We start from the raw sequence: 15326 nt of genomic DNA on the forward strand, positions 1-15326 counted from the left end.
TGGATCGGAACAGATTGAGGCTTCATATTCTAATAAACAGTCCAGGGTCACATTGCTCAGTTGTATTATACGCTCTCAAAGGCAACCGTTAGCTGATTGCCCCTTGGTCCCGAAATGAAGCCGTCCTCCTGCTCAATTCCCTCGTCATTCACAATATGTGTGCGGAAGTTGGCGTAGATAGCTGCCACCACATATTTTAACACTAAAGCAGAAGAGTTAGCCAAGGGAACAGCGGTAAAGGCAGGGATAACACTTACAGTACAATGCCAAATTACTCCCAATACACATGCGCGACCCGCTGGAGAATGCCCAGAACCAGCGCTCCTTCTTATCAGCGCCCTCCAGCGTTCCTGACAGCCAACGCTCTGGATGCCATTCATCTGGGCGCGGGAATACTGCGGGATTGCGGTGCAGGCTCCACGCAGCCGCACTTACGCGTACTCCTCCGGGTATGTTTTCATAGGGACCCAGCGTGGTTTGGTTATTCGCCGGCGTAATACGTGGCTGACTGCCGGCCACCGGGGCGTGCAGTCGCAGGGTCTCCATAATGACTGCATTCAAGTAAGGCAGCTCGTCCACATCCTTTGCCTTGGGCAGCGTGTCATCCCCCGCATTCGAGGCTGACCATGCAAAGGCTTCGGGACCCAGCTTGCTGCGCAACTCATCCTGAAGACGCGCCAATGCCACCGAATTCTGCGACAGCTGCCACGTCACATACAGCAGCGTCGTCGCCACGGTGCCATTGTTAGCAATAAGTTGATCTAGCAACTCGCTGGTAACCTGCAATTGTTGCGGGGACCGCGGTGTCCGGAGAGTCTGTGCTGCATTTCCGTTCATGCCGGCAGCAGAGACATCGTCGCCGATTACGGGATTCTGGGTGATACTGGGTGTGGTAGACACGCCCTCTTTCTCGGTGCTCTGACGGAGTCTCTCGTATACTACCGGAAGGTGGCCCGGCTCCAAGGTGGACCCGCCTGCCTTTTTGGCTAGCATGATTTCTGCGCCATCACTCATGCTGAGACACCAAGCAGCGATCTGATCATGTGCAAGATGTCGTGCCCGGGGAACAGGGGAGATTCCAAGTTTCTCCAGCCATGCAGTGAGACCGGGCAACTCCTGCAGCCAGAATAGCGACACCGGGTGTTGGTCGTCCAAATACAGGTTTTGCCAACGGGCGGCAGCTGTCAGGTCAGTTACAAACTGGGTGCCGGCCGACAGACCGAAGAAGTATGAAGTAGTCAGATCCATGGCGGTTGCTTTGTAAATGGGATAAATATCCATTGGCTTCTTGGCGTTGGCATGGTTGGCGAACTGCGGGAGAAGGCGACGTTGCACTACCTCCTGGATTATGGCCGACGCGTCAGGTGAGGCTTGTAAAAACGATTTGGAATAGATGTTCGAGATACGCTTCTTCCGCATCGCATGTTCAGGTGAGTGTAAGGAGGAGAACATATTCAGCGCTCTGCGGAGAAAAATAAGTTAGCAGCGCGACGATACTAGGACAGCAAGTCAACGTACCCATAGTTCACGAAGACGGTATAGAATGGCGGCTTCTCGAAACCCTTCCCGTACACTGTCTTGATGCCATCGTTCACACAATTAATGCTGACCTCGTTCGGCGCCAAACGGACGGCCTCGCCATGCTGCTGATGTGCTTGGAGAACCGTGTTATTTTCACGAATCCGATACCTCGCCCACAAGATCCACAGGGACGTGTAAGGAGCCAATGGGTGAGCGTTAGGGATCTTCGCCAGTGGAGAAAGAAATCTAGGGTAGATAATGAAATGGTACAGGAACAAGGCCACCAGGGCGATGCCTGCACACGCAGGGACGCTGGGCAAGATACTGGCTCCCATCGGTATAATTGTGCGAACAGGTGTAGGATGTAGGGGAGAACTAGCTAGTTATGGTGAAACTGTACTGCCATATGCTGTGATCAGAATTAAGAAGTAAGTTGGCAAATGAATATGCAGACGACATCACGCAAGCTACCGGACATCGATATTATAGCGGCAGCACCTCTCGGAGGCCTCCGAGAGGTGCAGATTCATACCAAGATCGTCGTACAACGTACTGTCGGCTATATGCCGCCCCCGAGCATTTTGCGGCTAGCTGAAGTAATGCTAATGCTTTGCTGATCATTTGGTACCTCCCAGCTTATGGGGGGAGGAGGTGGCTGTGCTTTGACATGTGTTTCTGGTCAGGAGGTGCTTTGATCAGCCCTAGGGTATTAAGCAAGATCAATCAGCCCTGGCGAAGTCAGTGTTGCGCGTTCAAAACACCAGGAATGGAAAGCCAAATGTCTATCCTGACTTCTTACATTCCAGCGAGAAAAACAACGCATCTTCAGCCAGAGGATGACTGTCGGAAGCTTCCGCGGTATGCAGTTCCACTACGAAAGCCACGCACCCTACGACGCTGTGTGTGTGGAGATCTAGGATGTCAGTTCACCTCCCATAGTCAATGTGTTTGTTGCGCTACACAGTCGATGCTTAAAATGCCCGTGTTGTGGACCAAATTCCAGTCTTCGAGGACATGTCCAACTCAACTTCCCACGATTTCTCCGAGACCTTCAACATCAACCCATAACCCACCTAAATCATGGCTGCTGGAACTGTTGTTACGCTGGACATGGCAAAGTTCTTCCTCGGGAGTGAGGAAGAACGAGCCCAGTTTTCTCGCGACTTATTGCAATGCTTTGCGAGCCAGGGGTTTGTTAAGCTGATCAATCACGGCGTCCCTAATGCTGCCATCGACAAGGCATTCGAATGGGTAAGAAAGTCCTTTGATTACTTTGGGTTAGTCACTAGAGGAGGTGGACTGATAGAACCGTGAGCAAAAAAGAACCGTTCCTTTTTCGAACTGCCCCAAGACATCAAGAAGAAGTATCCTCATCCACCCTGTGCTAACCCCAACCGCGGATGGGTGAGCCTCGGTCAAGAGAAGAGCTCGGCGATCAAAGATTTTGAGAAAGGGGTTTGTAAGGAGCACAAGGAGGTCTTTGATGTGAAGGTAGGTAGTATAGATCTTCATCCACAATTTTCATCCGTCTTGGTTTGCTGACCCGCCGATTCGGTAAAAGGAGTCGTTTGACATCGGAAATCCCGAAGACCCTATGTACGACAACATATGGCCGGATGAGAGTGAGGCACCAGGCTTCCGCTCTTTCTTCGAGATCTTCTACGAGCTTCTTCACGTGGCTCATTTGAACATTCTGAAGGCGCTGGAGATGGCCCTGAGCACCAAAGACCAGCCATTCGAGGTTAGAAAGCACTGTATGCCCAATGTCAGCGAAATGCGCTTGAATTATTATCCCGCAGTTGATATCCGTGATCTGCGATCCGGCCACATGAGCCGCATATCTGAGCATACGGACTTTGGGACAGTCACCCTGCTCTTCCAGGACTCCGTCGGAGGACTGGAAGTTGAGGACCAGTCCAACTTGGGCACCTACTTCCCCGTGGAGTGCGAAAACAAGCATGTCATGCTCGTCAATATTGGGGATAGCCTGCAGCGGCTAACCAATGATTACCTCACGTCGGTCAGCCATCGAGTGACGCTGCCCATCTCCGCGCGGGAGCGAGAGGAAGGACAGCTGAAGGAACGCATGTCCGTTACGTACTTTGCCAAAGTGGCTCGCGATAACTCCATCTACCCCTTCGGGCAGTTTGTGTCCGAGACCAATCCGGCCAAGTATCCCCATATGACGGCGTATGAGTGGAACCAGATCAAGTTGGAAAAGATCTACGGAGCCTGTTAGATGGAAATGCCCTTTTGTGGCAAGAGAGAGAGCCAACAGACAGAGACCCCGAATGAAAGGGAGTGTGGCCCTAAACCGCAAAGGATAGATTGTGCAGGTCATTTACATGTTTCAATTTTCTGCAATGTTTGTTTCAAGATGCGGGCGAACTTTTAAAAGTCTTAGGGCCAGAGTGTATAGTTTATTATCAAGTACCCAGTCCTAGCAGCATCTTCATCAACGATTTCGGTCATACTCTGACACTCCTCACCAACAATGTACTCGTAAGGATATCTTCCTTACTGTGCTGAAATATGGGATGTTCTTAGGAAGCCAACGCAACATAACTGATTTGGCGATGTAAGTTTTCCGTAGTCTGCGCCCGCTTCGCTCACATGTAGAAAACAATGTAAAGATACAAATATTACATCAACGTCTGAGTACTGGACTGTTCTATACTGAGATTTATTCTAGTCGAGTGACCACGTGGCAGGCATGTACATACTAGTGGAAATTTCGTGTAGCGAAACCAAAGATCCCACTTTACTTCTAGTCTTGATTAGCAGACATTGTTCACGGATCTTTTCAGTTTGATAATGTAATCCTCTTCTGTATACTATTAGAACTCTAAGCACTGTTTCTATTTTCTGATACTAAGTACTAATTAGAAGTCATTTGCGTACATATATCATGTGCGGGACACATATATAAACGAAGAAAACCTACACTATACTACATTCTAAACTCGTTTTCTCTGTCTCTATTTCTTCTTTTTAAATTTCAATCAAGTTCTCATCGAATTACATTCCTGGATATCCATGCTACAAACATCTAGGGAGGACTTCCCCTTCTTCTTACTGTTACCAATGGGGACTAGTCATACTGAAGGAAAATATCAACAGTCAATCATGGGTGGCCTGGTCGGGGCGGGAACTATGCTAGTTATGCAGATGAATATTAGTAATAGGTTTATGCACTTGTTAGTACCCACTGTTCAAGAGAGTCCAGTTGGGCATCAGCCTTGGCAATCACTCCTGGATCAAAGGAAGGCCTTTATCAACTGCAACGTCATTGGCGCCTCCAATGTCCACGCCTCGACGTGGGCGAGCATATCTCCAGATAAAGGTGCGTATGCATACCCCAACATACCCTCCTTTTCCTCTCGGCCAATCCTTCAGGGTTATTAACCAGAACCAAGACTGTCCCAAGTGCCGTACCCGTCGCATCAAATGCGACAGATCGGTCCCAGCATGCCGGAAATGCACCACACGAGGATTTCCATGTCCGGGATACGGTCTCATCCTCCGATGGGGCCAAGAAGTGGCTAGCAGAGGTAGACTGGCGGGCAGGCAGCTACCTCTACCATGCTCCCCGACTATTGCCCACTACCCTGATGCTGTAACTTCCGAACTCATGTATCACTACCATCAGATTGTGTCTGCCCAAGCTGGCTTGGGTGGATGGCCCGACAAACCCCTGGAGACAGGTCATCATTCCGCTGGCGGGGGCATCGTCGACTGTCCTTCATGCCATGCTTGCACTTTCGTCGGAAGATCTTGCTGCGCGTTACCCGAACGACCATCCGCGTCGCCAGCAGCTGCAGGTCGTCTCTGTATGCCGCCGGGATTAGGCCTTGGCTTCGGTGGCTCAGCTTCTTCGCCACATGAGGCAGGAAGGCTCTTCCTCCAATCAGGCCCAGTGCGCACTGGCCGCCACGCTCATCCTCTATAACGTCGAACTCCTCGGCGCTGCATCGGCTAAGTGGCGGATGCACTTGGAGGCCGCACGTGTGATCCGCCGATGGAAAGAACACACACTGATGGACGCCGGAGGCACCGACGAAATCGATGCCTTTTTAGTCCACGAGCAGTACTACGCCAGTGTTTTTGCTAGCCTCACCACTTTCGATGCCCTTGGGGAGTACGAGGCAATTCCGCTGACTGATTCGAATGCTATATTTAGCGACTTTGTCGACATAATCAGTCGAACGACACATGTGGAGCGCTTGCAATCTAGTGATGACTATGGGATGGTTTTTTCATTGCTTGACACGATGATAGGAGATTTGGAAGCCGCCAAGGCCCGCATGCTGGAGTTCAGCCTTATACTTTGCTGGCAAACCGACCAGGCCTGTCTCAGTTTCCAGCACCTGGTGTGGATCTTTTACTACTCCGGCCTAATTTATGTCCACCACGTCCTCACCAGGAACGGTTCTCCAGATAACATATGCCAGTCTTGGAGAGATTCCATCCTTATCCATCTCGCCCTTCTCGTTGACAAGCACTCATTCGCTCATGACCTTGTGTGGCCGCTTTTCATTGCAGGCACCGAGTGCCGTGGGTGCCCGCAGAAACAGGAAGTGGTCGCACACGAGATTGAACTGGTTATGGAGGTTAGCGGCACATTGGACCGACGCAATGTCTTGTCCTTCTTGAAGCGGTTCTGGGCTTTGCCAGAAAGTGACCTCACGTGGATCCAGTTCATGAGGCTGGCACCGGAGCGACGTATGCTTATTCTTCAGGGTCGCCTACTACACCGGGCCAGACATTCGGAGAACGTCCTCCACATTTCTTCCCGAAAGCCTGGCTTCCTTTCGGGCCTCACGGAACCGAATGCGCCAAATGATGTGGCTGAGGTAAATTCCCAGCTCGAGTACCACACTGGTCACTGGTCAGATACTCTGAGCATATACCGCGAGGCAAGTAATGGGCTCACACGACGATATACATAACCCCGCCAAGGATATCGAATGACCCTTGTGCCACTGTTGGACTCCGTTAGCATGTCGCATAGTGTAAGGTGTAGCAACCATACCAAGGGCGAAAATTGAAAACAGCCCTCCCAGCGTGTCGATGCATAAGAAGACCCAATCTATGTCGATGAGAATTCGTGACTTTGCCCCCGGGGAACATGAGTGTCACGTACTTATTCCGATCACCCGTCCTTGCCTTTTCCCCAATTCAAAGTATATTGGTAGCATGCCGCCAGCGAGAAGTACCGTGGCTATCGCACCCACCAGGATATCCGGCCAGGTGATGCCCTTATTGTATGGGATCTGCGACCACGATCGAATTAGTTATGCAATATTTCCATGAGTAGGTAGACCAGCCATCATGCCCTTAGTGTCAAAATGAGTAGGGCTTCGACCCCACCCATGATCGCTAGGAGGCCAACACACGCGAATGTGGCTTTTTGGGAGGTGTAACTGCTGTTCTTCATGTCAACATACAAACATAAATACCGCTTAAGCTCAGATACTTTGAGTCTTAGTGTCCAAGCATGATTAGGTCTCACTGGTCATAATGTAGAATCTGGGCCCAGATAATGGCCGAAAAAGTCCCGAAAATCTGAGGCTGGATTTGCATCGGGAGATTGACTTCCTGGCGGTCATGATTGTGAGCATCTTCTTTCTAGGCATTACCTGTACCTGAACGGCAAATTGAGGGATACTATTTACCTGTAGGATCAGATACACGCCCATGGGCACAGCACCTGACAGAGATCCAGTCAGTATTACTAAATGTGGCAGTCCCGTATTTAACGCTCCTAATGGCAGATATTACTACTACACTGATATGTATATATGAATAATCAGCACGGGGGAGGGGGGAATTGACCCGTACAAATAGCCCACAAGAACCCCATTGCGGGAGGCAGCCCTTCTGTTTTCTTCCGTCGCCAGTTATACCATATCTGGGGGACAAGCTGGATACACCAGAAAACGGTGCCGATAGTGCCAAGAACATTGGATGCCGGGGTGGCGTCTGCTGATGCGGACATGAGCGGAGTGATGGGTGATGGGTGACCAACTTGGTTATAGGAGGCAGGCGACCTTGGGATGGCTGAACGGTCATTCGAAAGGCGGCATAAGTAGGCCTGAAATAAGCGTTGACCACCCTTTTCTACCCATCGCACGCAGAAACTCCATGTCCCTAAGGTAGATATCTAGTTTGTGTCTCCAACCTCTGGAGATCCGAAAGAGTGGGGCACGGTAACCAAAGTAGGCAAGTCGGGTGAGAAAAAGTTCTAGAACCATATAACATATCAGAGATTGAGAGATAGCCCATAAGCCTTCCAGGAAACAGGAGAAGGGAACTGTAACATGAGATAACCCGCACCTGATCACATCAAACTCTATAGACGTATGCATTCTCTTGCAATCTGCATTATCCGGGCATTGCAGACCCTGTGCTGTCATTGATGGTGCGTGGGTCTGCGTCCCTGAACGATCCACGTGACCCCCCAAGTCCCTAGAAACAGGCCATTTACCAGCTGTACCGGGTTTAAGCATCTTATATTGTTAATTTATCTATAGTTAACATCATGCACTAAGAGGTTGAGAATACCAATGATGTAAACCGAATGTAGTACAAACGGCTCTATTGTCGCAATTCTGTTGTGGGGCCGTGCTCTGTTTCCTGCTACCATCAACCGACTTGGAGTGCTCTCCTGAGACACGAGATAGCGATTCCGAGACAGTATTTTCCTATTCGAGTGTTGAATAGAACTGAAATACCCTCTACTAGTCATACAATCAATCTTCTATTAACATCAAAGGCTACGTAGGAAGGACCGCGCGAAGGTAGTACTACTGAATCGTGCACAGGCATGGTCCAGGTCGATGTTAGCTTAGGAAGGCGGACTAATAATTCAGCGTATTTGGGACCAGTCACATTTCTACCTGTAAAACAGTCAAGACCTTAGTTCCCCTATTGAGTATCAGTTATGGGGTGCTATTGTGACAGCATTTGAACCGTGTCTTCTGTCCCCATGTGATAAGTTATCAATGGTTAGATTTGTGGTCGTAACATCGTTGTACCTATACATTAGTGTTTGCCCTATAAAAAATCCCAACCGTTATCGACTGATGCCAAGTCCTTTCAGTGTAGTAAAATTCCTCGCTCGCTGAGTGTGGAGGCCGTGGTCGCTGTGGTTAGACGTGGAAAATGCAAAGACCGGCTTTCAACTGCTCAGTTGCGATACCCATATGTTACCGAACTTATTCTGGACTATATACGGGGCCTGGAGAAGCACAGTTGAGGAGATATGAAGCTTACAATTAAGCACATATGCTGGAAATAGCTTATTGTTTTGTCACCTTCACACCTGCAACAGCACGATCCCTCGCCCCTCCCAAGTTAAGCCGAGATGTGTGCCTTCTTTACTTTCTCACCATCTACCCCCGGAACCACGCTTCACAATGAAGAAGGGGGTTCAGTTTCTTTCTTGGACTCTTCTGACCGATCATTTTGTCTGGAAGCTCGGTAGGGCTGTCAAGGCGGTTGTACTTTATTACGCTAGCGCTACGCTGCTTCTTTCTTGCGCTCCCCGGTCGCATTCTGACGTTTCCATCGTCAGGGTCAAAACTCTGCTGTATCATGGTGCTCAAGAGTAGTCCTTCCATACCTTCTAGGTATCCCTATAAACCTCTCAAATCTTGAATTGTACTCAAGGTGGGAATCCGGAGCTTTTGCCCCGGTGTTCGAAGCCCGCATCGTACACATTCGATCAACTCCCCTACCCAATACCTGGCTCCGGGGCTGGAAGGGGTTGGCTCATATGAATAATTAGATTGCATATGAGAAGCGACTCAACAATGGGCGGGTCACTGGATGATCTACAATTGGTCCCAATCGGTTTCCAAATCTTGACATGAACCATGGATACCGAAGTCCCAGTCGGAATATCCGGTGAATACCACCCAGTAGTGTAAATAGCGGCATCTTGTCCGGTGTAATAAGCCCCGGAATTCAGACGCGCACACTGCTCCAAACCGCCGAAAGCACTGGGAACTAGCAGCTTGCCATGCACAAAGTCGGCTCAAGCCGATCGCTGATCCCCAAGCATATCGCTAGTAAGCAACAGGCATCGGAGGTACGTAATGGGTGCTGAGCAAAGTAGCTGACAAATAGAATGTCGAGCTACGTTACTAGAATGCCGTAGGGACTTGCTCCGATCTGCACAGGTTCAGCCGCACGCCGGCCACAGTAGCCGGGCCTAGCTCGTCAGCACTAGCCACACTATCTATCGCTGGTGTGGCCATTAGTTCCGACCCATGACCAGCCTAAAGCTCAAAATGAATCGATCGCGCTTTCGACTCGTGAATGAAGAGAGGCAAATGCAAGGATCTGCATGTCAATTCCCGATTTCCCAAGTTTAGTGGTATTCGAGGCTTGGAGATGGGCGCATTGCATCGCAAGAGGCGGTTGCGTTGGAGTCTCAAATTTGCGGTGCTCCCAAATTTGCACAGTATGATGCTGAACATCGAATCAATGTGGTCATCACAATGTGCGAGATTGCATGGCCGACCCGAGATCTATTCAGCTGCTCCCAAAGTGTACAATGCACACTTGTTCAGAGCTCCGCCATGGTTCATGGCGCTGGTTGGCAGGAGAATGAAGCGTGCGACCGCCCGACTATATATAGTAGTTGGAAAGGTATCCTTGCTGGCATCTTTCCTCTCAATCATCACATATCTTTGATATCGCATAACAACAGCACGACTGCAGACCTTCCTCACCTAACAGCTCTTCAATATTACCACCAGTGCCCATCATGCATTTTCTGCTCCTCTTGTTCTTGGGGCTGCTGCAATTAGTCTCTGCAGCCAGATCCGGCACCTATTATGCCGGCTGGCCCGTCGGTGATAGCACATGGAAGACAACCGATACCGTCTTTCAGCGAGAGACGGGCATCTCCAGGTACCGCCTGTTCCAGGCTGACGGACTGATTTATAAGTATCAGCTCGACTTTGAAGTCACCGAAAGACAAGGCGAATACGCAAGTACCTACGTGTTTTTTGACTCAGAAGGGGACGAGTATTACAAGATGGTCTTTGTCACCGGCACTCATACCCTCAACTTTAATAGTGGGGACCCTTATATTCAGCAGGTCAAGGTTATCGAGGATTAGTGAGTGCATGCTACCATATATACCCCAGTGATACCATGGCTGATATGGATCAGAATGACCTCCCCGTTCGTGCAGGATTGAATAAGCTGATTTCTTGCCTTATTGGCCCTCCAATTCTGGCACATATCACCAGACAGTGTGCTTTAGTTTGATACTAGTGGAACGAGAGGAATTTCTTTGGTATGTTCGAATGCCGAATGGTGGCCACAGTGGAAGATAGTCCAAGAGGAAGCAAGATCGAAGTTGTGGAGAGGGGTTGGGGGAATGGGTAGTGATTTACATTAAAAAATAGCGCAAGGTCATTGGGTCTCAGAATGTGGCGCTCGCAAAGACAGTCGTGATTCTATTGGCATTTTCAGTGACACTACGTACTAGACAGCCTTTCTCGTAGAACCTTGATCTTGCAGCAAGCATCCCGCACGGGAATACTGGAAACAGCGTAGGAATATCGCATTAAAAGGCTCTATATTGTAAAACAATGGCCCAATGGCAGAACATACAGGGAGCGCCCATAAATGCTTTCTCTTCAAGGCCACTGAGCGCCAATCCTGCGGCACCTACGTAAGCAACCAGCTTACGAACACTTTAGACTTGGTGCCTAAGCTTCGAGACCGGCCGTGTTGGCCATTCAATTAAGTACTCTTCTCAGCTCGACAACACACTCGCCATTTGGTGGGTAGGCCTCGAAAGTTATTTGCAACCCTGCAAAGGCTGCAAGATCCCTCCACTCCGCGCGGGTCCGTTCTCGGCCAGCATGCATCAAGATCATCGCGGCATGGGTGGTCGAACTAGCTGCATTCTTTGTAAACTCCTGAATGAGCAGACGTGAAGACGGGGCCATGACCCTGGCGACCTTGGCCAACAGCTTGATGGACTCAATATCCGACAAATTGTGGAGGACGTGAGCCATGGAATACAGCAAAGCTCCCTTGACAGGCTGCTCGCTGCCATCCTCTTTGTAATTCCAGGCCATCTCTGTGACCTCAGGAACCACACCAATGTCTGCATTGTACTCCTGCAAAATGAGGTTTTCCTTCTTTAGTAGGTGCGGGTATGCCGCTTGCATCTCCAAGAGCAGCTCACCCCGGCCACCACCGATGTCAACTACCTGGAGTTTCTTGGAAGCCGTTGATTGAAGCAAGCCATCCAGATCATACCCGAGCTTGCGGACGCGATCGGGCATGGTGCCCCAGCGGCCAAATTTGCCCGTCATGAAAGTGTTAAAGCTATCAAGACGGCCCGTGTGATGCATCACTGAATACACATGTTCCCGAGCAAGGAAGTCATTGCCCATGAGTTTGTGTGCATACTGGAACGGAGTGTCGCACTCCTGGAACGGATACTCAAACTTGGTATCCATCAGGCGCCGCATGAGAAATGCCGATGCCAAAAGTCCCTCAGATGTGCTGGATAGTGAGAGAGCCTTGCTGTCAGCTACCGACATCACAGCTTAAGGTATGTCGCAAGGGATTCCTACAAATGCATGGCTCCATGCTGGGCAGAGGGCGTTTCCACCAAGAATCGGGTGACGTCGTTGGCCCGGTACACATCGTCTGGAAGAAGGTCTAAGAACCCCAACCCTCCCATGAGGAAAAGAGTATCATCTGCGGCGTAGTCAAGCTTTGTGAGTATTGTTCGGTCATGGGGAGGTCTGCAAGAAACAACATACTGGCCAGAGGCACCGCTGCATTAGGATTGGTTCACATGGTTAGCTACACGAACATTCCACGAAAGAAACCATTGGATGACATACACAGGTCGGTGTCACCATATTTAGTGTGATGCAAACTGCAGACCTCCTCCGCGGTGGCTGGTTTACCGATGTCTTGCAGGCAGCCGAAGAGGTCGAAATGAACAGCGATGGGCACGAACCCCAGAGAAGGGGCCTAGGAGAGGGAGAATGTGAGCATGACCATGGAATAAAACCACCAAGGAAAATATAACCTTGAGTAAGAGGCAGGGAACCGACACACCATAGTGACAGTGCTCAGGACCTTCTTCCCAGCTTCGGGGATGGGGGCATTCTGCGGAGCGGCCATGCCTGTGGAGACCTTGGATTCCGATGTTTTGCTCAAAATACAGAATTGTGGAAGAACAACGTTCTAGGATATACCCTCTAGATATAGGGAAGCCCAGGTCATCTGCTTATCATTTGTGGTTCCACGGCTAGCCATCGTTCCCCCGCAGAATTTGATTTATCTCACGCCATTGACGATCATCTTCCAGTGATACCCAGAGCGGTGCATGGGGGCATGCAAATCTAGCGCGAGGCTTATCGGACCCTAGCCACCACCAATAAATATAGGCAGGATACCTGGCGCATGCACAATCAAACTGCCCATACCAAGCCACGAAGATGTCCTGAGCCCCTGACAGGGGCGGTGGATAATGTTTACCTAGGGCCAGAACCGGTGTGCGGGAATATCGATGGCGGTCTACTGCTTACGCTGGCGATAAGAAACTCTGAACCTCCATTCCACATCATATGGAGAATTGCAAGCCATCATCATTGGCGGCACGTTCGGTGATACCCGGCCATACTACGGTCTATGTCGTGCAGTCAGTAGTCAGCTTACGCTTAATACAGCAAAGTCTCCATGGTGCAAACACTAGGTAGGAACATGATGGCTGATGACAGCGATGATAGGTTCTATAGAACTAGAACGTGGTGACACACCATGTTACGCGCAATCCGTAGATTGCCCCACTGAGCTGTGCGACGCAAGGGGCAATGACCAGCCAGTACACTTATCAGTCCAGAACGAATGTACTTTCTCCCCTTGGGACGCCTCTTTCTAAGGAGAATAGCATGCCCTGTGACCACCCCTTCCGCATTATCAAATGTTCGACCAAAATTCTATTCTCTATTGCCCTATTTTCAAACGGTTTTTAAGACTATAAGGGACAGGATACTACCGGGATCTCTATACACGTGTTGGATTCGTAGCCTGTCACTCACTTGACGGACGATGGCCAGCCAATCCTTCAGCGTTCTCTCCAGCGTGTTGGTAAATTGGTGAAGCAGTAGATCATTGCAGCGCATCACCCGTTCCTGAGTAGCTGGGATAGAGCCCGTTTCTGGCAGAACTATGTCAGCGATGAAGATCCTGCTCTTTGGTTCCAGAGCAGGCAAAATGTTGCGAAGAACCTGAACAGCTTCCTGATCCGGCCAGTCATGGAGAATTTGGCGCAGCAGATATACGGCAGCACCCTTAACTGGCTGCAAGTGGAAGATGGAATGGCCCTGAAACCGGATGCGAGTAGTCACTGAGAGGGGCAGCTCGCGCTCTTCCAGTCGCTGAATGCTGTTAAGAACAACCTCTGGGCGGTCTTGCACCACAAAGCGTAGGCTCGGAAAGCTCTCTGCTAGGCTTACACTGACATGACCAGTAGAGCCGCCTATCTAGAGGTATTTGTTAAGTAGTGCATGGAAGGGAATCTGAGATATAGAGACTCACATCGACTACGACCCCGTCATCGAGCGATGACCAGTCGAAACTTTTGCATAAATGCGAAGTGTCAAACAGATTGGTAGTGGACACCGCCATCATGGAATTGGCGAATTCAACCGTGCGGGCAGAATCCTGCGATATGTAGTCGAAGAAGGAGCCATGGTGGTCGAAGGCAAGATTATGCGCCGTTTCATTCAATTTATTGCTATCTGGCCAAGTAGCAGTCGCATCCACATTTTTGGCCGCAGTTGGGAAAACGGTCTCAACAAAGTACTGGCCCCAATAGTCCAAGGTCGGGTCACCGGCTAGCTTGCGCGATACAGGGCTGTGGCCAACCATTCCCGTTGTTCCGTACTCTTGGAACAAGTGACCGGTCATGACGAGTCGTAGGTAGCTGCGCAAGAGTTTCTCTGGCACTTTTGCCATGTGAGACAGCTCTTGGTATGAGATCGCGCCATCCTGTGGCACAAAAGTGTGAATCTTGAAGTGGAGTAACCATCGCACGGCACAGATGAATTGGAGCTGGAAAATGAAACAACACATTTACTGTATTATTAGCTAGCCCTCCATATACATTTGCACAGTTTCAAAGAAAGGAGGGCAAAGTAGGAAAGTGTATGCGAACATCAACCGTTAAATTTGTCAGCACATCACCTGGGTCCCGGGTTAGATGCAGCAGCTGAATTGCGGCTTCCTCCAACTCAAGTTTGGCTGCGCCAATTGTTGTTGGTAGTGTGGTCTGGTTAGGCAGCATCGACGGGTCGTCTTTGAGTGACCTAAGGTGTTCGGCGATGAGGCCGGCACTAGAAGCTACCTGGCTGGCATAGCGTTCCAGTTGGGAAGAGAGACGTTCATCCATCACGCAGTGTAATCCAGCTGTTATGTCTTGCTTGTTCGAGGGCAGTGAGCGGTAACCATGCAAGTCTGTATCGAGCGGGAGCGATGAGGACACATAGAAACCCTTCCAAACGCTCTGAAAGTGACGGACAGTGTAACCGAAAGAAGATGGCATTGGTGAGCCATAGCTAGATTTAAAGGGTAGGCAAGGGACGAGTGAAGGCGGAGGGCCTAGACACTGACACGATACATCAACGCCTCGAATCTCTGAATCAACGACACTCGGCTTGCGGTCGTTGCGTACAGCCTAGAACTGGCCGAGCCGTGTCTGGCCCCAGATAGAGTCAGCTGCCAACATTCTCGGCCCTGGGTGAAACCATCAGGAC

At 50.1% G+C, this 15326-nt stretch overlaps 7 protein-coding genes across 7 annotated transcripts; 3 read left to right on the plus strand and 4 right to left on the minus strand.

The window, feature by feature from the left end:
- Nucleotides 1-41: 41 nt before the first annotated feature.
- Nucleotides 42-1856, minus strand: BO87DRAFT_452181 (cytochrome P450; the record flags this gene model as incomplete). Its single annotated transcript, XM_025628492.1, has 3 exons — nucleotides 42-202; nucleotides 258-1462; nucleotides 1519-1856. 3 exons carry the CDS (start codon nucleotides 1854-1856, stop codon nucleotides 66-68), a joined length of 1680 nt encoding a protein of 559 aa, XP_025473854.1. The 3' UTR covers nucleotides 42-65.
- A 697-nt stretch (nucleotides 1857-2553) lies between these two features.
- Nucleotides 2554-3823, plus strand: BO87DRAFT_452187 (gibberellin 20-oxidase). Its single transcript, XM_025628493.1, has 3 exons — nucleotides 2554-2772; nucleotides 2845-3012; nucleotides 3083-3823. Exons 1-3 carry the CDS (start codon nucleotides 2602-2604, stop codon nucleotides 3758-3760), a joined length of 1017 nt encoding a protein of 338 aa, XP_025473855.1. The 5' UTR covers nucleotides 2554-2601; the 3' UTR covers nucleotides 3761-3823.
- Nucleotides 3824-4822: 999 nt separating this feature from the next.
- On the plus strand, nucleotides 4823-6765 carry BO87DRAFT_411301 (uncharacterized protein; the record flags this gene model as incomplete). The annotated part of the gene is made up of 5 exons (XM_025626429.1): nucleotides 4823-4838; nucleotides 5013-5173; nucleotides 5226-5351; nucleotides 5391-6178; nucleotides 6284-6765. 5 exons carry the CDS (start codon nucleotides 4823-4825, stop codon nucleotides 6468-6470), a joined length of 1278 nt encoding a protein of 425 aa, XP_025473856.1. The 3' UTR covers nucleotides 6471-6765.
- A 264-nt stretch (nucleotides 6766-7029) lies between these two features.
- Nucleotides 7030-7519, minus strand: BO87DRAFT_431555 (PQ-loop repeat-containing protein; the record flags this gene model as incomplete). The annotated part of the gene is made up of 3 exons (XM_025627594.1): nucleotides 7030-7119; nucleotides 7197-7231; nucleotides 7363-7519. The coding sequence occupies 3 exons, from the start codon at nucleotides 7517-7519 to the stop codon at nucleotides 7030-7032; spliced, it is 282 nt and encodes a 93-aa protein (XP_025473857.1).
- Nucleotides 7520-10294: 2775 nt separating this feature from the next.
- Nucleotides 10295-10877, plus strand: BO87DRAFT_371120 (uncharacterized protein; the record flags this gene model as incomplete). The annotated part of the gene is made up of 2 exons (XM_025622061.1): nucleotides 10295-10650; nucleotides 10705-10877. Coding segments are annotated over 2 exons (357 nt in total). The 3' UTR covers nucleotides 10706-10877.
- Nucleotides 10878-11279: 402 nt separating this feature from the next.
- BO87DRAFT_411303 (O-methyltransferase) lies at nucleotides 11280-12702 on the minus strand (the record flags this gene model as incomplete). The annotated part of the gene is made up of 5 exons (XM_025626430.1): nucleotides 12625-12702; nucleotides 12405-12537; nucleotides 12321-12335; nucleotides 12129-12255; nucleotides 11280-12078 (listed from the first exon to the last, which is right to left on the minus strand). The coding sequence occupies exons 1-5, from the start codon at nucleotides 12688-12690 to the stop codon at nucleotides 11280-11282; spliced, it is 1140 nt and encodes a 379-aa protein (XP_025473859.1). The 5' UTR covers nucleotides 12691-12702.
- Nucleotides 12703-13367: 665 nt separating this feature from the next.
- BO87DRAFT_371126 (O-methyltransferase) lies at nucleotides 13368-15083 on the minus strand. The gene is made up of 3 exons (XM_025622062.1): nucleotides 14729-15083; nucleotides 14110-14625; nucleotides 13368-14054 (listed from the first exon to the last, which is right to left on the minus strand). The coding sequence occupies exons 1-3, from the start codon at nucleotides 14960-14962 to the stop codon at nucleotides 13530-13532; spliced, it is 1275 nt and encodes a 424-aa protein (XP_025473860.1). The 5' UTR covers nucleotides 14963-15083; the 3' UTR covers nucleotides 13368-13529.
- Between the last annotated feature and the right edge of the window lie 243 nt (nucleotides 15084-15326).

The sequence above is a fragment of the Aspergillus neoniger genome (assembly GCF_003184625.1).
Source record: "Aspergillus neoniger CBS 115656 unplaced genomic scaffold BO87scaffold_73, whole genome shotgun sequence".
NCBI classification, from domain to species: domain Eukaryota; kingdom Fungi; phylum Ascomycota; class Eurotiomycetes; order Eurotiales; family Aspergillaceae; genus Aspergillus; species Aspergillus neoniger.